Below are 20,674 nucleotides of genomic sequence, written 5' to 3'. Positions count from 1 at the left end.
ATCATTAAATGAGGTGATTTGAGGTTTCTTCGGCACCGGAATGATGGAGGCAGTCTTAAAGCGCGCTGGCACTGTGGCTTGGCCCAGCGAGGTGTTAAAAATGTCTGTGATGACCCCAGCCAGCTGACTTGCACATTCCCTGAACACACGCCCAGGAATGTTGTCGGGGCCAGGGGCCTTACGGGGGTTGACTCTCCTCAGGGTCTTCAACACATCGGCGGAGTCAAGGCAGAGTACCTCCTCTTCCTGATGGGGGACAGTTTTAACTGCTGGAGTGCCGTTTAGTGCCTCGAACCTCCCAAAGAAGTTATTTAGACCATTTAGAAAGTCAGCATCAACTTCACCCACCGGGGGGGGAGGGTGAGTTGTAGTCTGTAATCGCCCGTATGCCTTGCCACATACTCCTGGTGTTGTTGGCGTCGTGGAAACGATCCTGAATTTTTCGACGGTGGTCTCGCTTCGCTACCCTGATGGCACGGTTCAAGTTGGCTCTCGCTGTCCTCAGTGTCTCCTTGTCGCCAGACTTGAAGGCAGAGTTCCGCGCTCGTAGCGTTTGACGTACCTCCTCAGTCATCCAGGGTCGTTGGTTGCCCCGGGTGATGATATTCTTAGTGGTGCTGACGTCCTCGATGCATTTGTTGACGTAGGCTGACACAGTCATGGCACACGCATGTCAAATCTACATCGGGGAAACTGGGAGGGAGGGAGGGAGGGAGGCAAGCAGGGAGGCAGGCAGGCAGGGAGGCAGGCAGGGAGGCAGGCAGGGAAGCAGGCAGGGAGGAAGGCAGTGTCTGTCTGTTGAGGTTTTCACCTTGTTCTTCTCCTGCTGAAGTTCTAACTGGACGTCCATCAGTTTGGCTCTCAGCTCGTCATTGGCGGCCTGAAAGGCGTCCGTTCGCTCCGCCTTGACCCGCCCTGCCGGAGCTCGTTTGGACATCTCTTACTCGAGTCTCGCCCGGTCGTCAGTCAGAGATCACAACATTTGTACCTGGAGAGCACAAACGCAGCGCTGTTTTCCACTGGCTTCGGACTCAACTTCAATCGGTACCGTAACGTACAACATCATAAACATAGATCTAGCTTGACTTATTCATTGAATAAATGCATTTGGTTCTTCAAAACTGCATCACGCAACATAGCGTGACCGAGACGGCCGTTATCCACCTGCGTGAAGTTATTTGGTGAAATGAATGAGATGTTTAAGACACCATCGTTCTGTCTCTATGTAGATGAAGGGAAATAATCGATTGCTGAAGGTCCAAAGGTGTTGTGATAAACAAATAAACATATTAGTGACATATTTGTGATAAACATATTAGGCAGGATAATCACATATGTTAACTTGACTGCCCACACTGTATTTATTTATGGTTATTTGTTAAATCGAGTACTGTTAGACATGAAATAGGAAGTGTTTAACATAAATGGACGACGAAAGGGGTACTCACCATTGTAGCTCCTGCTGGTCAATGATACGAGCCTCTTCTTGCAGTGGAAAACATACAGCCAACAAACACCGTGGAACCTAAAGGAAGGAAATTAAACATTAACATTTAGCCTCAACCAACATTCACAGATACAACGCAACGCAAACTACACAAACGTAAATCTTTTTAAACACAATGAGTTGTACTTACCGTGTACGCTCTAGACGGTCCACTTGCAAGCAGAAAATAAAGATATTTCTGTTGATAATCGTCGTGTTTGTATCCGTTGTCTCGCTCAAGGCCATTGCGCCCACAGATTTGAATTTTGGCGAGAGTTCAGCCTATTGACGTCATTTCCGCGGTGTAATACCCGCATATCTGAAACGGCAAAGTTAAGAGTAGAGTTAAATAAAGTTTTTAATCAACGCAATAATTTACAAACGTTGACCAGTCGAAATAATCGTCGAAATTTGGCGTCTGTGGCTGGAAGCAGACGCCGAGTTCGACGTTCCTCCCAAATACCACACTGCCTCGCTTTTCAGGCCTACAAAAAAACATATTTTTCAAAACAATGAGTTGTAATTACCTTGTACGCTCTAGACGGTCAAGTTGCAAGCTGAAAACAAAAATATTTGTCTTGTTAGTCGTCGTGTTACTAACCGCTGTGTCTTGTTTGCCAGCATTGCCGCTTTCCTACTTCCTGTTGCAAGCCACGCCCACGGATTATAATTTTGCCGTGAGTTCCGCCTATTGACGTCATGTCCGCGTCGCATGACTGCGACGTAATATTATCAAACTGTTTGTGCGGCATGGTGTTGTTCTGTGCGGTATTGTGTTATTCTGTGCGGCGTCGTGTTGTTCTGTGCGGCGTAGTGTTGTTCAGTGCGGCGTCGTGTTGTTCAGTGCGGCATGTTGTTGTTCAGTGCGGCATGTTGTTGTTCAGTGCGGCATGGTGTTGTTCAGTGCGGCATGGTGTTGTTAAGTGCGGCATGGTGTTGTTCAGTGCGGCATGGTGTTGTTCAGTGTGGCATGGTGTTGTTCAGTGCGGCATGGTGTTGTTCAGTGCGGCATGGTGTTGTTCAGTGCGGCATGGTGTTGTTCAGTGTGGCATGGTGTTGTTCAGTGCGGCATGGTGTTGTTCAGTGCGGCATGGTGTTGTTCAGTGCGGCATAATATTGTTCAGTGCGGCGTAATGTTGTTCAGTGGGGCATGGTGTTGTTCAGTGCGGCATGGTGTTGTTCAGTGCGGCATGGTGTTGTTCAGTGCGACATGATGTTGTTCAGTGCGGCATAATGTTGTTCAGTGCGGCATAATGTTGTTCAGTGCGGCGTAGTGTTGTTCAGTGCGGCGTCGTGTTGTTCAGTGCGGCATGTTGTTTTTCAGTGCGGCATGTTGTTGTTCAGTGCGGCATGGTGTTGTCCAGTGCGGCATGGTGTTGTTAAGTGCGGCATGGTGTTGTTCAGTGCGGCATGGTGTTGTTCAGTGCGGCATGGTGTTGTTCAGTGCGGGATGGTGTTGTTCAGTGCGGCATGGTGTTGTTCAGTGCGGCATGGTGTTGTTCAGTGCGGCATGGTGTTGTTCAGTGCGGCATGGTGTTGTTCAGTGCGGCACAATATTGTTCAGTGCGGCGTAATGTTGTTCAGTGGGGCATGGTGTTGTTCAGTGCGGCATGGTGTTGTTCAGTGCGGCATGGTGTTGTTCAGTGCGGCATAATGTTGTTCAGTGCGGCATAATGTTGTTCAGTGCGGCATAATGTTGTTCAGTGCGGCATAATGTTGTTCAGTGCGGCATAATGTTGTTCAGTGCGGCATAATGTTGTTCAGTGCGGCATGGTGTTGTTTAGTGCGGGATGGTGTTGTTCAGTGCGGCATGGTGTTGTTCAGTGCGGCATGGTGTTGTTCAGTGCGGCATGGTGTTGTTCAGTGCGGCATGGTGTTGTTCAGTGCGGCATGGTGTTCAGTGCGGCATAATGTTGTTCAGTGCGGCATAATGTTGTTCAGTGCGGCATGGTGTTGTTCAGTGCGGCATAATGTTGTTCAGTGCGGCATAATGTTGTTCAGTGCGGTATAATGTTGTTCAGTGGGGCATAATGTTGTTCAGTGCGGCATGGTGTTGTTCAGTGCGGGATGGTGTTGTTCAGTGCGGCATGGTGTTGTTCAGTGCGGCATGGTGTTGTTCACTGCGGCATGGTGTTGTTCAGTGCGGCATTGTGTTGTTCAGTGCGGCATTGTGTTGTTCAGTGCGGCATGGTGTTGTTCAGTGCGGCATGGTGTAGTTCAGTGCGGCATGGTGTAGTTCAGTGCGGCATGGTGTTGTTCAGTGCGGCATGGTGTTGTTCAGTGCGGGATGGTGTTGTTCAGTGCGGGATGGTGTTGTTCAGTGCGGGATGGTGTTGTTCAGTGCGGGATGGTGTTGTTCAGTTTGGCATGGTGTTGTTCAGTGCGGCATGGTGTTGTTCAGTGCGGCATGGTGTTGTTCAGTGCGGCATGGTGTTGTTCAGTGCGGCATGGTGTTGTTCAGTGCGGCATGGTGTTGTTCAGTGCGGGATGGTGTTGTTCAGTGCGGGATGGTGTTGTTCAGTGCGGGATGGTGTTGTTCAGTGCGGCATGGTGTTGTTCAGTGCGGCATGGTGTTGTTCGGCATGGTGTTGTTCAGTGCGGCATGGTGTTGTTCAGTGCGGGATGGTGTATTTCAGTGCGGGATGGTGTTCAGTGCGGGATGGTGTTGTTCAGTGCGGGATGGTGTTGTTCAGTGCTGCATGGTGTTGTTCAGTGCGGCATGGTGTTGTTAAGTGCGGCATGGTGTTGTTCAGTGCGGCGTAATGTTGTTCAGTGGGAGATGGTGTTGTTCAGTGCGGCATGGTGTTGTTCAGTGCGGCATGGTGTTGTTCAGTGCGGCATGGTGTTGTTCAGTGCGGCATGGTGTTGTTCAGTGCGGCATGGTGTTGTTCAGTGCGGGATGGTGTTGTTCAGTGCGGCATGGTGTTGTTCAGTGCGGCATGGTGTTGTTCAGTGCGGCATGGTGTTGTTCAGTGCGGGATGGTGTTGTTCAGTGCGGCATGGTGTTGTTCAGTGCGGCATGGTGTTTTTCAGTGCGGCATGGTGTTGTTAAGTGCGGCATGGTGTTGTTAAGTGCGGCGTAATGTTGTTCAGTGGGGCATGGTGTTGTTCAGTGCGGCATGGTGTTGTTCAGTGCGGCATGGTGTTGTTCAGTGCGGCATGGTGTTGTTCAGTGCGGCATGGTGCTGTTCAGTGCGTCATGGTGTTGTTCAGTGCGTCATGGTGTTGTTCAGTGCGGCATGGTGTTGTTCAGTGCGGCATGGTGTTGTTCAGTGCGGCATGGTGTTGTTCAGTGCGGCATGGTGTTGTTCAGTGCGGCATGGTGTTGTTCAGTGCGGCATGGTGTTTTTCAGTGCGGCATAATGTTGTTCAGTGCGGCATAATGTTGTTCAGTGCGGCATAATGTTGTTCAGTGCGGGATGGTGTTGTTCAGTGCGGCATAATGTTGTTCAGTGCGGGATGGTGTTGTTCAGTGCGGCATGGTGTTGTTCAGTGCGGCATGGTGTTGTTCAGTGCGGCATGGTGTTGTTCAGTGCGGCATAATGTTGTTCAGTGCGGCATAATGTTGTTCAGTGCGGTATAATGTTGTTCAGTGCGGCATGGTGTTGTTCAGTGCGGGATGGTGTTGTTCAGTGCGGGATGGTGTTGTTCAGTGCGGCATGGTGTTGTTCAGTGCGGCATGGTGTTGTTCAGTGCGGCATGGTGTTGTTCAGTGCGGCATGGTGTTGTTCAGTGCGGCATGGTGTTGTTCAGTGCGGCATTGTGTTGTTCAGTGCGGCATGGTGTTGTTCAGTGCAGCATGGTGTTGTTCAGTGCGGCATGGTGTTGTTCAGTGCGGCATGGTGTAGTTCAGTGCGGCATGGTGTTGTTCAGTGCGGCATGGTGTTGTTCAGTGCGGCATGGTGTTGTTCAGTGCGGCATGGTGTTGTTCAGTGCGGCATGGTGTTGTTCAGTGCGGCATGGTATTGTTCAGTGCGGCATGGTGTTGTTCAGTGCGGCATGGTGTTGTTCAGTGCGGCATGGTGTTGTTCAGTGCGGCATGGTGTTGTTCAGTGCGGCATGGTGTTGTTCGGTGCGGCATGGTGTTGTTCAGTGCGGCATGGTGTTGTTCAGTGCGGTATCGTGTTTTTCAGTGCGGTATCGTGTTGTTCAGTGCGGTATCGTGTTGTTCAGTGCGGTATCGTGTTGTTCAGTGCGGTATCGTGTTGTTCAGTGCGGTATCGTTGTGTTGTTCGTATTGTGTTGTTCGTAATGTGTTGTGTTGTTCGTATTGTGTTGTTGCTATTGTGTTGTGTTGTTCGTATTTTGTTGTGTTGTTCATATTGTGTTGAGTTGTTCATATTGTGTTGAGTTGTTCGTATTGTGTTGTGTTGTTCGTATTGTGTTGCCTCTAACACTTAGCTTCTAACACTTAGCCTCTAGCACCTAGAAGGTAAATAAATAGGAAGGAAGGACTCACCGGTGACGTCGTCGCCCACGTCCAAGCGTTGTACTTTGTATTTTCATCCTTCTGACAGTGGAAAACATATAGCCAACAAACACCGTGGAACCTAAACGAATGAAAGAAAACTATCATTTGGCCACAACCAACATTCACAGATACAACACAATGTGACGTGCGGGGTTGAGGTTAAAGGTTGAGTAAATGGCCCTCGTTTTAAACTACTTTTTTGAAAAGGAGTGGGAACAAGTAAGACGTATTTAATTTATTTATTGGGAAGTAGTAAGACTTATTAAATTTATTTAATCTACTTTTCTTCCCAGGCAAAATTTGATGTGCTGCAATTCCAAATTTCCAAAGTGAATGAAGGAATGAAATCCTTTAAATTATGATTTTGTATAAATACTAGGCATAAACACAAAATCTACGGCACAAAATGGGCAGACTTTACTTGTTTGAAAAGGACTGGTTACAAGACAGACTTTTTTAATTTATTTAATGGGAAGAAGACACTATTTAGTTTAATTGATCTATTTTTGTTCCCTGGCAAAATTCGATTTGCTGCAATTCCAAATTTCCAAAGTGAATGAAGGAATGAAGTCGTTTAAATTATGATTTTGTATAAATACTAGGCATAGACACAAAATCTACGGCACAAAACGGGCAGACTTTACTTGTTTGAAGAGGACTGGTTACAAGACAGACTTTTCTGATTTATTTAATGGGAAGAAGACTTATTTAGTTTATTTAATTTATTTTTGTTGCCTGGCAAAATTGGATTTGCTGAAATTGTATTTTGCCAAATCTTAACTTGAGACCTGATAGGAAGTATTAAACGCTCAGTTAAATCGATACAAGTTGGTAATAAGAGCGAGTAATGTTGGTTGAAGCGATGAATGAAGGTTAAAAGCAATTTAAATTATGACTTTATATAAATACTAGATATTAACAGAACATCTACTGCGCAAAATGGGCAGAGTTTACTTGTTTGAGAAGGAGTGGCTTATTTAAGACTAAGATTTATTTAATCTGTTTGTTCCCTGGCAAAATTAAATGTGATGCAATTCCAAATTTCACCACATGATGGTGCCAAATTTTGACTTCATAGGACATATTCAACACTTAGTTCAAGGTAATCAGATTTGTTTATTATTCTAATGGCCTTTTCAAAACTATTCTGGATTACTACTTTGGATCTATTCTACATTACTTGTACATTACTCTGTAACAGATTAGGCAGTATAATCACATATGTTAACTTGAGAGTGCCCACAGTCAATCTACTTATCGTGATGTGTTAAATCAATTACTGTTAGACATTATTTGTCTGATAATCTACCAAATCTTTGAATTGAAGAATTTGTGATTTAATTAATAGCTTGTTGTTATGTTCAGGGTAATCAGACTTGTATATAATTCTAATGGCCTTCTTTTGAAAACTATTCTGAATTATAACTTTGGATCTTATATTACTTTGCAACAATATACTCGGTGACAGATTAGGCAGTATAATCACATATGTTAACTTCAGTGCCCACACTGTATTTATGTATGGTTATTTGTTAAATCAAGTACTGTTAGACATCAAATAGGAAGTGTTTAACATAAATGTTATGGCTACTCACCATTGTAGCTCGCTCCTGGTCAATGATACGAGCCTCTTCTTGCAGTGGAAAACTTGCAGCCAACAAACACCGTGAAACCTAAAGGAATGAAATTAAACATTAACATTTCGCCTGGACGAATATTCACACGTACAACGCAACGCGGCTACACTTCTGCTAGCGCCTCAGCTATACGTTGCTATTACAAACGTAAATCTCTTTAAACACAATGAGTGTTACTTACCGTGTACGCTGTAGACGGTCCAGTTGCAAGCAGAAAATAAAGATGTTTCTGTTGATATTCGTCGTTGCTCAGTGGCTCACGGCCATCGCGCCAACAGATTTGAATTTTGGTGGAAGTTCCACCAATTACCTCATATCTGCGGCACATGACTGCGACGTAATACCCGCTTATCTGAAACGGCAGTTAAAAGTAGAGTTACATCAAGTTTTCTTGGAACCTAAACGAATGAAAGAAAACTATCATTTGGCCACAACCAACATTCACAGATACAACACAATGTGATGTGCGGGGTTGAGGTTAAAGGTTGAGTAAATGGCCCTCGTTTTAAACTACTTTTTTGAAAAGGAGTGGGAACAAGTAAGACGTATTTAATTTATTTATTGGGAAGTAGTAAGACTTATTAAATTTATTTAATCTACTTTTCTTCCCAGGCAAAATTTGATGTGCTGCAATTCCAAATTTCCAAAGTGAATGAAGGAATGAAATCCTTTAAATTATGATTTTGTATAAATACTAGGCATAAACACAAAATCTACGGCACAAAATGGGCAGACTTGACTTGTTTGAAAAGGACTGGTTACAAGACAGACTTTTTTAATTTATTTAATGGGAAGAAGACTTATTTAGTTTAATTGATCTATTTTTGTTCCCTGGCAAAATTCGATTTGCTGCAATTCCAAATTTCCAAAGTGAATGAAGGAATGAAGTCGTTTAAATTATGATTTTGTATAAATACTAGGCATAGACACAAAATCTACGGCACAAAACGGGCAGACTTTACTTGTTTGAAGAGGACTGGTTACAAGACAGACTTTTCTGATTTATTTAATGGGAAGAAGACTTATTTAGTTTATTTAATCTCTTTTTGTTGCCTGGCAAAATTGGATTTGCTGAAATTGTATTTTGCCAAATCTTGACTTGAGACCTGATAGGAAGTATTAAACGCTTAGTTAAATCGATACAAGTTGGTAATAAGAGCGAGTAATGTTGGTTGAAGCGATGAATTAAGGTTGAAAGCAATTTAAATTATGACTTTGTATAAATACTAGATATTAACAGAACATCTACTGCGCAAAATGGGCAGAGTTTACTTGTTTGAGAAGGAGTGGCTTATTTAAGACTAAGATTTATTTAATCTGTTTGTTCCCAGGCAAAATTGGATGTGATGCAATTCCAAATTTCACCACATGATGGTGCCCAATTTTGACTTCATAGGACATATTCAACACTTAACTATTATGTTCAAGGTAATCAGATTTGTTTATTATTCTAATGGCCTTTTCAAAACTATTCTGGATTACTACTTTGGATCTATTCTACATTACTTGGCAACAACATACTCTGTAACAGATTAGGCAGTATAATCACATATGTTAACTTGAGAGTGCCCACACTCAATCTACTTATCGTGATGTGTTAAATCAATTACTGTTAGACATTATTATTCTGATAATCTACCAAATCTTTGAATTGAAGAATTTGTGATTTAATTAATAGCTTGTTGTTATGTTCAGGGTAATCAGACTTGTATATAATTCTAATGGCCTTCTTTTGAAAACTATTCTGAATTACAACTGTGGATCTTATATTACTTTGCAACAATATACTCGGTGACAGATTAGGCAGTATAATCACATATGTTAACTTCAGTGCCCACACTGTATTTATTTATGGTTATTTGTTAAATCAAGTACTGTTAGACATGAAATAGGAAGTGTTTAACATAAATGTTATGGCTACTCACCATTGTAGCTCGCTCCTGGTCAATGATACGAGCCTCTTCTTGCAGTGGAAAACTTGCAGCCAACAAACACCGTGGAACCTAAAGGAATGAAATTAAACATTAACATTTCGCCTGGACCAATATTCACACGTACAACGCAACGCGGCTACACTTCTGCTAGCGCCTCAGCTACACGTTGCTATCGCAAACGTAAATCTCTTTAAACACAATGAGTGTTACTTACCGTGTACGCTGTAGACGGTCCAGTTGCAAGCAGAAAATAAAGATATTTCTGTTGATATTCGTCGTTGCTCAGTGGCTCACGGCCATCGCGCCAACAGATTTGAATTTTGGTGGAAGTTCAGCCAATTACGTCATATCCACGGCACATGACTGCGACGTAATACCCGCTTATCTGAAACGGCAGTTAAAAGTAGAGTTACATCAAGTTTTCTTTTTCAATCAACGCAATCATTTACAACCGTTGACCAGAAAGAATCGTCGAAATTTGACGTTCCCCCCAAACGCCACACTCACTCGCTTTTCAGGGCAACAAAAGTACTTCTTTTTAAAAACGATTAGTTGTACTTACCGTGTACGCTCTGGACGGTCCAGTTGCAAGCAGAAAATAAAAATATTTCTCTTGTTAGTCGTATGTTACCATCCGCTGTGTCTTTGTCAACATCGCCATTTTCCTACTTCCTGTTGCGAGCCACGCCCACGGATTTAAATTTTGGCGGAAGTTGCGCCCATTGGCGTAGTTTTCGCGTATAGCAAATCCGATTGGTTGGGAAGGGGGCGCGGTTATGCAGCCGAGGGGTCCTGTGATCGGTGGGATGTAAAGTAGGCGTCGACGTCACGTCCGCGTCACGTGGCAGACGTCATATAGCAACCGCTGTTTTGTTTAGTAGACTTACAGTTGTTATGCATTGACATAATGGCGCACACTCCAAATAGATTTAAATAAATTAAATAATTCTTCTGCCCACTCCCTTTTAAACAAGTTAACTCTCCCCGCGGATTTGAATTCCGGCGGAAGTTCTGCCCATCACGTGACGTCTGTCACGTGACCACACGCGGCAGATGTCATATAGCAACCGCTGTTTTGTTTAGTAGATTTACAGTTGTTATGCGTTGACATAATGGCGCACTGGTTAGCATGTCCACCTCTTAAGCATGATGTTGCGGGTTCGACGCCTGATCAATGTTAGCATGGAGTGAGCTGAAGTGCATGGCGCTGAAGATTTGAATCTTTGAAATGCGCTGAGGTCTGACGTATCAGGCAGAATGGTTTGCCATCACGTTCAACAAAAAATAGAAACTTTCCCACTCTGATAAAAACGTCCTGTGTTCATCTACATATTTTCGTTTTGCTGTGCATCTTTTCCCTGCCATTTCGAGAGCCCAATTGACACTAATAGTTTACTGGAATGTGTTTGCCCATCCTACTTTGTGGAATTTCACCACATGCGCTTTTGACGAAAATACTAAATTGAACTCAAGTGAAGCCAACACGCACAACCCCCCCCCACACACACACACACACACACACACACAAATGTTGATATGAACATAAAAGAGCCGCATGCGGTTCGGGAGTTGCGGCTTGGCCAAACCTGTACTATACAACTTTATTTGTATAAAATTTTCACAACAGCTGTCACACAAACAAAGCGGGAAAAACCGAAGACGTGCGTGTTCCGCCCACGCTGGATTTATTTGCACCTTTGAAAAGACACCGTATTGCCGCAGATGTGGCAAAGAGTACTTTTGGGCATCTGAGACGGAAGGATGTCCAAAGCATCACGTCACCTGCTCTGGTAGGAATGGTGGTGGGACGTTGAGGTCAACCGCTTTGGGGTTGGCTGAATCTTTGGTCGCAGGATGCCACACACTTGAAGACAGAAGCAGAAAAGCGGAGCTAAATGCAAAATGTACTCACCGATGACTCCAATTTTTTCCCCCCCTGAAGAAATGGATGGACGGGTGGCCCCGGCTGGCCGGTGGGACTCTTGTTATTCTGACCCTTTTTAGTGCGCGTTTGGGGCAACAACCGTTTTTTGTGGCGCTCTCTTCTGGTTCAAGAGTGCCCTGCATGTGAATTTGCCTTTCCTGCCTTCTGATTGGATGAGCGCCGGTGTGACGCGGTGCCTCTGTCACCGTGGCGGGGGGTATACGTCGGCATCGGAGCGTCTGCCAACGTCTGAGACCGGCTGGCAGTGTATCGGAGGTGTCGAGTGCGGTGCCGCTGGAGCTCACTCACCAGCTGGTGTTAGGGCCACAGAATGAAGGCCAAGGAGAAGACTAGAAAGAGAAACAGAAACTTCTCCTCCAATTGTTTGATTTGTCTCTTCTGAGCTTCGATGAATTCTTTCAGCTCTTCGTTCCTCTAGGACGGACAAATGGAAAGTAGCCTTCAAAAGCCAGTAAGCGTGCAAGTAAGTGCCGGGCTGGCTTTGGGCCCTTACCTGTTGCGCGCTGTGCAGCAGATCCATTCTCTCTTGGAGGATGCAAGCGTCGCGCTCCCTCAACTCCCACATCAGGGCTCGCTTCCATTGGTCCACGGCGCTCCTAAGCTCTTGTCTCTGATCCGCCGTCAGCACGTCATTCACGCCAGCGTGGCTGGCTTTTTCGCCGTCCGTGGCGGGGCAGTCCCGCTGCGGTAGCGCCTCGTACAACATGGCCTCCAGCTCCATGATCCTCTGGGCCGCAATCCTCGTCCATCAGTGGTCCGGCGGGAGATTTGAGGGCGGCTTACCTTATGAGCCTGGTCCATGGAACGCTTCCTGAAGTCCAACTCTTCATCCAGGTAGCCCTTCTGGTTGCAGAACATATCCTAGCACAGCTCAAGGTCAGAATTGTTGGGGCACATTGCCCCGAGTTCCCCTTGGCTGATGTCGCGTGTCTGTCTACCTTCTCACTTTCAATGTCCAACATCTTCTGTTGAAGTGCTGACTTGGTCACTTTGATGTATTCTAACCACTGAGGAAAGGCTGCTGTCACATAAGCAGAATGCGAGAGCGTGCGTGGACGTGCGCGTTACCTTCTCGGCTAGGGTGGGAAGGGTCCTGGCGTGAATCACGACCACCTGCTCCTCGTTGGTGAGATTCTGCAAGAGCCCAAAGGCACAGCGTCAACAAGCTTCTTTCAGCGCAAAGCCTTCCAAAAGTCACATTTGAGCCGCCGAGTCTCGTGGAGTGCGAACATAAGGAGTTCGACATACACTTACGGCGTTATCGCCCAGGATGTCCAGCTTCTTCATCAGATCACTGATGACGATGTCCTGGGGAAAGGCGCAAGGAGCAATGTAAGGTGTTCTGGGACCTCAGGTTAAGGTTAGGGTTGCGAGGGACGCCTTACGTACGCTCACGCCGTCGGCCTCGCAGTAGATCTGCAAAGGGCTGAGGCCGTCTGGGAAACGGACTTGCAGAAACTTCAAGACGGGGGAGCGCCACTCCCTCTCCTGAAAGGCAGAGGCATGCATCCGTCCGTCCGTCCGTCCGTCCGTCCGTCACATCTCTGGCCTCAACACGCTTGTGCGAGTCTTCCCACCTCCAGCTCCAGGATGCAGAACTCAAGCAGTTCGTTTTGGTCTCGGATATCCTGGATGTGCTCTTTCAGACGCGCTTCTTCCGCCTCCATCCGCCTGACCTGAAAAGACAGTCAGACCTCACCTGCGGGGCTTCCGGACGGGTGTGACGCCAAGCGACTCCGCCCAGCGCCTTTCTTTCCGTCACCTTTTCGGCCAACTGCTGATTGCTCTGACGCAGCAGCTGCTTCTCCTCCACCCACTTGACATTCTAGAAGAGACAAACGCGTGGACAGCTTTGGAATGTTGTGTCATTTTCATCCACAAATTCTTTGGTTGACTGGAAAATGACATTTGCTTTTCTCCGCATTTTCCCAGCCACGTTCGGGGGGGGGTTGGTCCAGTAATGCCAGACGAATGAGTGACTGAAGAATGTAGCTATTTTGTCTGAGAAAAAGGTGTGCTCATTGATAAGCTTACCTGTCCTTGTTGCTTCAGCGCTGACTCCAGATCTGCTACTCTGCTTTGATAGTGACCCATTTCTACTGTCATGTAACATGGGGGGAAGAGATGGTGCAAATGGTAAAATATGGATTGTTCACAGGAATAAATTGGCAGAGCTGAAATTCCAAATTTGTCCAAAAGATGGCGCCAGACCAAAACATGAGACCAAAAAAGGGGCCAAAATAAGCTAAGCAAGTTAAAATAGAAATAAAACAGGAACACGGTGTCGGATTGTGAGTCACGCATGGACGCACAAATGTGATTTTTACTTTTTGATTTCTTTGCTTGGCTAAAAATGTATTCTGTAACAGCTTAAAGCAATATTGTTAGTCAATTCGATCAAGGGACCCGTCACTATGAGAATAGTGGCGTGACATAAATTGTTTGGAGAAGCACAAATGTGATTTTTACTTCTTGATTTCTTTGCTTGGCTAAAAATTGATTCCCTCTTTCATGAACTGTGTTTTGCAATCGAATTGTTCTGGGATTGAATGATTTTATTAACACGGGTATCAGTGGGTGAAATTGTTCGGTTTCTGGAGTGATTAAGATTTGTAATTCTATTTCATGTTTCTTCAATAAATGTGTTGTGTATATTCATCTACTTTGTTGTGCGCTGATTTGTACTGAATGTACAATCGATGGTTCAGGGTTGATTTGACAATTTGATTAATGTGCGGGGGGTTATTATGGTATAACATAGGACCGTAATAAATAAAAGTAACATCAGACAATTTTAGAGAATTGAATAACTTTCGTAGTTATTTGAGACACGAGTGAATTTCAATCCGTTTGAAAGTTTGCTTCGTCTGAATAAATTAACGGAAGTGTTTGAATCGGATTATTGGTTTGGTGTAGAACTGAAAGTAATTTAATTATTTGAAGGGTGCAGGCCCGTTTCCCCTTTTGACGGGCCGCGTAAAAAGTAACTCCGAACATGTTAGAGAATTAAATAACTTTCGTAGATATTTAAGGGAAGAGTGAATTTCGTCAAAAGTGAATTCGTTTGAAAATTTACTTCCTCTAAATAAAATAACGACGATGGTTAAAATAGATCATTTGAGTTGGTGAAGGATAAAAGTATTTCGATTGTCCGTCGGGCGCGGCCCAGTTCTTAATTTTGTCGGGCCGCGTCAAAAGTTAAACAGGACACGATCGAAAAATAGACTTGCCTTCCAAATTAATTACTGGGCAAATCTAAATAGAGTAAGACATTTTTATTCGTTTTAAGAAAGTTGTTATTCTTTTTAAGCAATCAAGTGGGGTGAAGCACTCCGACAGTTAAGTGCTAGATCTACATATAAGAAGTTAGAATTAATAACGTAAAGTGCATTAATTTTCTCCTTAAATGCTATTATTGTCACACTTTTATTAATTCGATTCTCTTTCGAATAAACAAGTTGGTCGGCTCGCTGCTTGAGCGACCAAGTAGAACGGACCCATATCAACATTTACTTCGGCAAAACTAGTGCTAGGGTGCGCTATACAAACGAATCCCTGAGGTCTTAACAAAGACATCTAAAAATATCCGTAACATAATAAGAACTTCAAACATTAGCGGGGAGCCATCAATACGATGCGGTCACTTCAAAGTCTTGCCTCGAATTGAGTTACTCGGCTCGAGCTTAGGGTGACTTGAGAGGGATTGGCGTCGTACAGAAATTAGATTGATTCCGGTGGAGTTAATTTAACTCAGGTGGTTAGATTACGGACGAATCTCCGAACCCGGCTAAGACAAACCCGTTACCGGGAAGCCGGGGGCACCTTATTGAAAGAGGTGCGTCTGACACTACCATCAGCTTTTCTCTGGTCTGAAAGGAGGAGGAGGGAGGCTCCTCCTCCTCCTTTCAGACCAGAGAACACCCGAGGCTGGGTGAGAACGGGGAGGCTGCGACCCGGCCGGGGGTTGCGGGAAGGGGCGCCACCTTGATCTCCTTCTCGGCGTCGTAGTCCCCTCCGCTGGTCTGGGCTAGCAGAGCGTAGGCTCGTTGCAGCGCTTGATATTCTTGCGTCAGCTGGCGGTAGCGAAGCTCCGCCTCCTCATGCACACACCAATGCAACACAGCACTAGTACCAGAATCAGTCAGACCGGCGACAAAGCACCCGCGACGCAAAGACGAGTCCGATTCCAGGCTGAAGACGAATGTTTGGCGCCAATACGCTGGCAGAAATGGCGGGCTACCTCTTCGGGTTCCGTGTCGGGGGTTCTGTCGGTGTGAAAAGACAAGGACGATCCGTCCGAGTCCACCAACACGTCTTCGTCGTAGCCGTAAAATGTTTCGATGACCTGCGGGCGCGGAAGCAAACATCTCTCTGAACAAACTGAAGCGACACCTCACGATGAATCGACGAGAGGAACGATAGCGAGAAAAAGGCCATTTCATCTTGCGCAACACCAAGCAGCCGCAAACAAACAGACTCACCTTGCAGGACCTCACGCTTTGTTCCTCCTCAGAGATTCTCGACGTCGGTATCGTAGCAGCAAATCTCTCTCCTGTCGACACAAATAATCCGCCTTTGAGATTCTTTGGATGCAAAGGGAACGAACGGCTCCGGCGCAGAAACAAACGCGACTCACGATGACATTTCTGACATGAGCTCCTGTCTCCAGAGCCTGAAAAACCCATCACCGGCGATGATTGGAGGGACGCTAGTCTTTTCCAAAAGTGACAACTACAGGGTGTGTCAGGGTTTTCCAGATTATCTTTATCGTATGATTATGTTGCTTTGACTTTGACTGCAACCTGTAATAAATAATATTATTTATCCCTTATTTATCCCTATCGCTTATCCCTTCCTACACAAAGTCGTAAAACATCCCTTGCTATGTTTTGACTAGAGGTCAAGGGCTTTCTCTATTCAATCCACTCTTACACCCACCCTGTTTCTCTTAATAAAAACGCTCGTGCAGGAGCCGAGAGTCAGACTTCATTCGTACAACGGATGGACTCTCCACCTGCAGGTGTCCAAAAGAACTTACTTGTCTCCCGTGTGGTTCTTGCAAAATAAGTTGGAGCGAGCGCAACTCTAACAGGGTGCATTTTGCCACTAGCTGCCTACGGACAATGACGTCGCGCTCGCGGCTCATGGTTGACGGGCTGAGCAGCCGGGCGAGTCCGTCGTTTTCAGCGCACAGCGAGTGGCAAAGGCGCTGACAAAACGGGAGCTTTGAGCTGCTGAAAACGGCAAAACAAGTCTAAAGCGTGTTCAAACGCGTGCGCACAATGCTCCTGCTTGAAAGGTCGGAATTTAAGGGGCCAATTTTTTGGATGGCGGCCGCCGGCCAAGCTTTGGACGGAAAAGGTTTCCTGGCGACAGCGAGCGAGCGCGGCGCTGCTGTACGTGCACCGAGTCGCCTGCCTGAAGACCTTGGACAAGTCGTCGATGATGTGCCGCTGCTCCACAACTTGAAGGAACTCCATTTCACCGTCCTGCTGGCCGCAACCGCGCTCCAGGTCATTGAGCGAACTAGGCCTTCTCTGTGGAACACAAATGCAGTGGACTCTGTTGGCACGCCGCCGTTGTCCGCGTCGACTTACCAAGCTTGCCATCTCCTCGTTCTCCTGGGTGACAAAGCGCACTTTGTTTTCAAGGCGACACAGCACCAGCGAGAGTTCTTCATTCTTCCTGCTCAGGCGTTTGTTTTTGTACAGGAGTGGCAGAAAGTGGCTTTCTGTTTCTCTCAGTCGCTTAAGCTGCAAGCATGAAGTGCGGGATGCGAAAGACGCACAACACGCGGGCCAGAACGTATCCATTCCTTTTGCATCGGTTTGAACGGAATCGTGGCTTTGGCTCCCAATGAAAGACATCTACCAGGCAACCGACTCGCCGCGCCGCTCAACTAATAAGCAAGCGCAATGGGTGCCTCGCTGGATGGCGCGCATCAAACGTAGCGCAAACCTTCAAGCGTGCCGTCAATAAATTACCAGTTCATTGCGCTCTTCAGAAAGCAGGGCGTTTCGATCCTCCAGTTTCCTGATGACTGCGCTGAGCTCAGCGATTTTCAGATGAAACCTTCGCGTGTCCCGATCCTCCTGAGACTGAAAACGCCCCGCAACACACACACACAACCACTCGTTCAAAGTTCAAAACTGTTTTTGTGCTACCTTCCTCCAGCAACGAACTAAGTCATGCGTACTGCAAGTGTGTGATGAGGTGGCTTACGCTATGAAGAGGATTGCTAGTAGCGCCGTTGACCCCACTTCCAGGGTAGTTTAGGCAGGCGGGCAAACTCATTTGCCAGAATTGTGACAAAAACAAAGAGAGCAACCGGCCAATTTTTATCTTGAATCGACTAGAACACCATTGCTGTGACAAAAGCGAAGCGAGCAACCGGACGTTTTCTTCTTGTGAAATAGAATAGAATAGAATGCCTTAGGTGTCATTGCACTGCAGGTATACAACGAAATTGGGAACATAGCCACGCACCGCGCATCTGATCAGTCCTACCAGTCGGCGGATCTCCCTCTCGCAGTCTCTCTTGGTTCGGCTCAGCTCCTCCCGATGCTGGTGATGAGCCGATCGGAGCTCGGCCGCTCGGGACTGCCAGGCCTGCTGGGCCGCTGCCAGGGCTTCTTCCGCGCTCCTGGTGGAGGCGACACCGCTCGGTCTCCCGACACCGCCGCGTCTCCTCCACTTCCGCCAGCAAAGCGCCCCCGCTCCTCACCTGAGCAGACATTGCGCCACATCGGGCCGTTGAGACCGCAACGGAGCGCCGCGACGCTTACTGGGGACAAGCTACACAATACGGTAGCGGCCGCATCGGAGCCCGACGTGGCGTGCGGATAGTCAGACACGGATTGAGCGGATCACCTTGTCCATGGAGCCGTCCCTCAGGCTGAGGACCAAGGCATTCAGTCGCTGGATCTCTCCATCTTTGATTTTGATCACTCTCATCAGCTCCATTTCATGCTGCCGCAGTAATGTCTCCCTGGTAACGGCTAACTCTTTCTGCTTCTCCTCATGGAGTTTGCTTTTGAGTTCCGTCATGGCGGCGGTGGCACGGTGGTGCTCCGCCCGCAGGTCCTGACTTCTCTCTCTCTCCAGACAGCTGACCTGACATGACTTAGACAAACTTTATTGTCATCTTGTCTGCACATGGTGCATACAAAACGAAATTTCGTTGCACACGGCTTACAACAAAGTAGTGATATTGCAGTTGAATAGAAGTAACATATCCTATGAATATATATATATACACATATACTGTATATATATATTACAAATAAGTATAAAGTGCAGCAGTGCTAATTATGCAATAGTGCAAGTAGGCAAAACAGTATTCAAGAGTGTGCAGAGGAATGCTAAACCATGTATTAAACTTCTATTTAAAGGGTTTATACAAGTTCAGTAAAGTTGGTAGTGCGAGATAGTGCAAGATAGAGGTCCGTAGTGTCATAAAGTACAGTTCTGTGAATGTGTGATGCAGAGTTCAGTTTAGAGCTCAACAGTTCTAGTGTTCAACAGTCTGATGACAGCAGGGAAAAAGCTGTTGCAGAACCTGGTGGACCTGCAGCGGATTGTGCGAAACCTCTTCCCAGAGGGCAGCAGGGAGAACAGTCCATAGTGGGGGTGTGATGGGTCATTGATGATGTTACGGGCACGGGACATGCAGCGCTGAGATGAAATGTCCTGAATGGAGGGAAGAGGAGCCCCTATGATCCTCTCTGCTGTCCTCACCACTCTCCTCACGTTCTTCCAATCGGAGGCGGTGCAGCCTCCACACCACACAGAGAGTCAGCTTGTCAGAATGCTCTCTATGGTGCTCCTGTAGAACGTCCTCATGATGGGTGGGGGCAGGTGGGCTCTCCTCATCCTCCGCAGGAAGTACAAGCGCTTCTGTGCCCTCTTGATCAGTGCCGTAGTGTTCATAGTCCAGGTGAGGTCTTCTGTGATGTGGACCCCCAGGAATTTGGTGCTGCTGACCACCTCCACAGCTGAGCTGTTGATGATCAGTGGAGCGTGGTGAGGCTGGTTTTTCCTGAAGTCGACGATGATCTCCTTCATCTTCTCCACATTCAGGATCAGGCTGTTGTCTCTGCACCAGCCCACCAGCTGCTCCACCTCCTCTCTGTAGTCCAGGTCGTTGTTGTCTCTGATGAGCCCCACCACCGTTGTGTCGTCTGCGAACTTCACGATGTGATTGGTGGTGAACCTGGGGACGCAGTCGTGTGTCATCAGGGTGAACAGCAGGGGGCTCAGGACGCAGCCCTGAGGGGAGCCTGTGCTGAGGGTGATGACATCAGAGGTGTTCTGTCCGACCCGGACTGACTGAGGTCTGTTGGTGAGGAAGTCTAGCAGCCAGTTGCGAAGGGGGGTGTTGAAGCCCAGGTGTTCCAATTTTCCTACTAGATGCTGTGGGATGATGGTGTTAAACGCTGAGCTGAAGTCCAGGAACAGCATCCGAACATGGGTGTTCTTTTCCTCCAGGTGAGCCAGGCTCAGGTGAAGAACGGAGGAGATGGCGTCCTGAGTGGAGCGGTTTTGCCGGTCGGCAAACTGGAACGGGTCAAATAATGGGGGGAGTCTGGAAACGATGTGATCTTTAAGCAGCCTTTCGAAGCACTTCATCATGACCGGAGTCAGTGCAACAGGCCGGTAATCATTAAATGAGGTGATTTGAGGTTTCTTCGGCACCGGAATGATGGAGGCAGTCTTAAAGCACGCTGGCACTGTGGCTTGGCCCAGCGAGGTGTTAAAAATGTCTGTGATGACCCCAGCCAGCTGACTTGCACATTCCCTGAACACACGCCCAGGAATGTTGTCGGGGCCAGGGGCCTTACGGGGGTTGACTCTCCTCAGGGTCTTCAACACATCGGCGGAGTCAAGGCAGAGTACCTCCTCTTCCTGATGGGGGACAGTTTTAACTGCTGGAGTGCCGTTTAGTGCCTCGAACCTCCCAAAGAAGTTATTTAGACCATTTAGAAAGTCAGCATCAACTTCACCCACCGGGGGGGGAGGGTGAGTTGTAGTCTGTAATCGCCCGTATGCCTTGCCACATACTCCTGGTGTTGTTGGCGTCGTGGAAACGATCCTGAATTTTTCGACTGTGGTCTCGCTTCGCTACCCTGATGGCACGGTTCAAGTTGGCTCTCGCTGTCCTCAGTGTCTCCTTGTCGCCAGACTTGAAGGCAGAGTTCCGCG

The 20,674-nt window shown here is 47.0% G+C and overlaps 1 protein-coding gene across 2 annotated transcripts; it reads right to left on the bottom strand.

Annotated features, from left to right (window-relative positions):
• Window positions 1-1,648: 1,648 nt before the first annotated feature.
• On the bottom strand, window positions 1,649-18,186 carry LOC125966774 (janus kinase and microtubule-interacting protein 3-like). 2 transcript variants are annotated; one of them, XM_068650516.1, is made up of 21 exons: window positions 17,696-18,186; window positions 16,892-17,571; window positions 15,955-16,025; window positions 15,714-15,818; window positions 15,457-15,570; window positions 13,508-13,572; window positions 13,236-13,298; window positions 13,051-13,149; window positions 12,863-12,961; window positions 12,728-12,781; window positions 12,542-12,607; window positions 12,412-12,480; window positions 12,257-12,334; window positions 11,967-12,200; window positions 11,762-11,887; window positions 11,311-11,392; window positions 9,743-9,913; window positions 9,520-9,597; window positions 5,946-6,036; window positions 2,014-2,043; window positions 1,649-1,805 (listed from the first exon to the last, which is right to left on the bottom strand). In XM_068650516.1, the coding sequence occupies exons 6-15, from the start codon at window positions 13,565-13,567 to the stop codon at window positions 11,771-11,773; spliced, it is 939 nt and encodes a 312-aa protein (XP_068506617.1). In that variant the 5' UTR covers window positions 13,568-13,572; window positions 15,457-15,570; window positions 15,714-15,818; window positions 15,955-16,025; window positions 16,892-17,571; window positions 17,696-18,186; the 3' UTR covers window positions 1,649-1,805; window positions 2,014-2,043; window positions 5,946-6,036; window positions 9,520-9,597; window positions 9,743-9,913; window positions 11,311-11,392; window positions 11,762-11,770. The 2 variants fall into 2 exon arrangements, with proteins under 2 accessions (XP_068506617.1, XP_068506616.1); XM_068650515.1 differs by lacking the exons at window positions 1,649-1,805; window positions 2,014-2,043; window positions 5,946-6,036; ... (5 more) ...; window positions 16,892-17,571; window positions 17,696-18,186 and having other exon boundaries at window positions 11,090-11,392; window positions 13,508-15,320.
• Window positions 18,187-20,674: the final 2,488 nt, after the last annotated feature.

The sequence above is a fragment of the Syngnathus scovelli genome, chromosome 4 (genome assembly GCF_024217435.2).
Source record: "Syngnathus scovelli strain Florida chromosome 4, RoL_Ssco_1.2, whole genome shotgun sequence".
Lineage (NCBI taxonomy): Eukaryota > Metazoa > Chordata > Actinopteri > Syngnathiformes > Syngnathidae > Syngnathus > Syngnathus scovelli.
The sequence above is the reverse complement of the archived record's forward strand: the minus strand, read 5'-3'. Positions and strand labels throughout refer to the sequence as shown.

Excerpts from the sequence above, each read along its gene's own strand:
- LOC125966774 (XM_068650515.1), bottom strand. The coding sequence starts at position 13,777 with ATGCGTGACTCACAATCCGACACCGTGTTCCTGTTTTATTTCTATTTT. Across the intron at positions 12,782-12,862 it reads GCGAGGCCGACGGCGTGAGC|GACATCGTCATCAGTGATCT; the intron begins GTACGTAAGGCG and ends GCCTTTCCCCAG. Across the intron at positions 12,608-12,727 it reads ACATCCTGGGCGATAACGCC|AATCTCACCAACGAGGAGCA; the intron begins GTAAGTGTATGT and ends GGGCTCTTGCAG.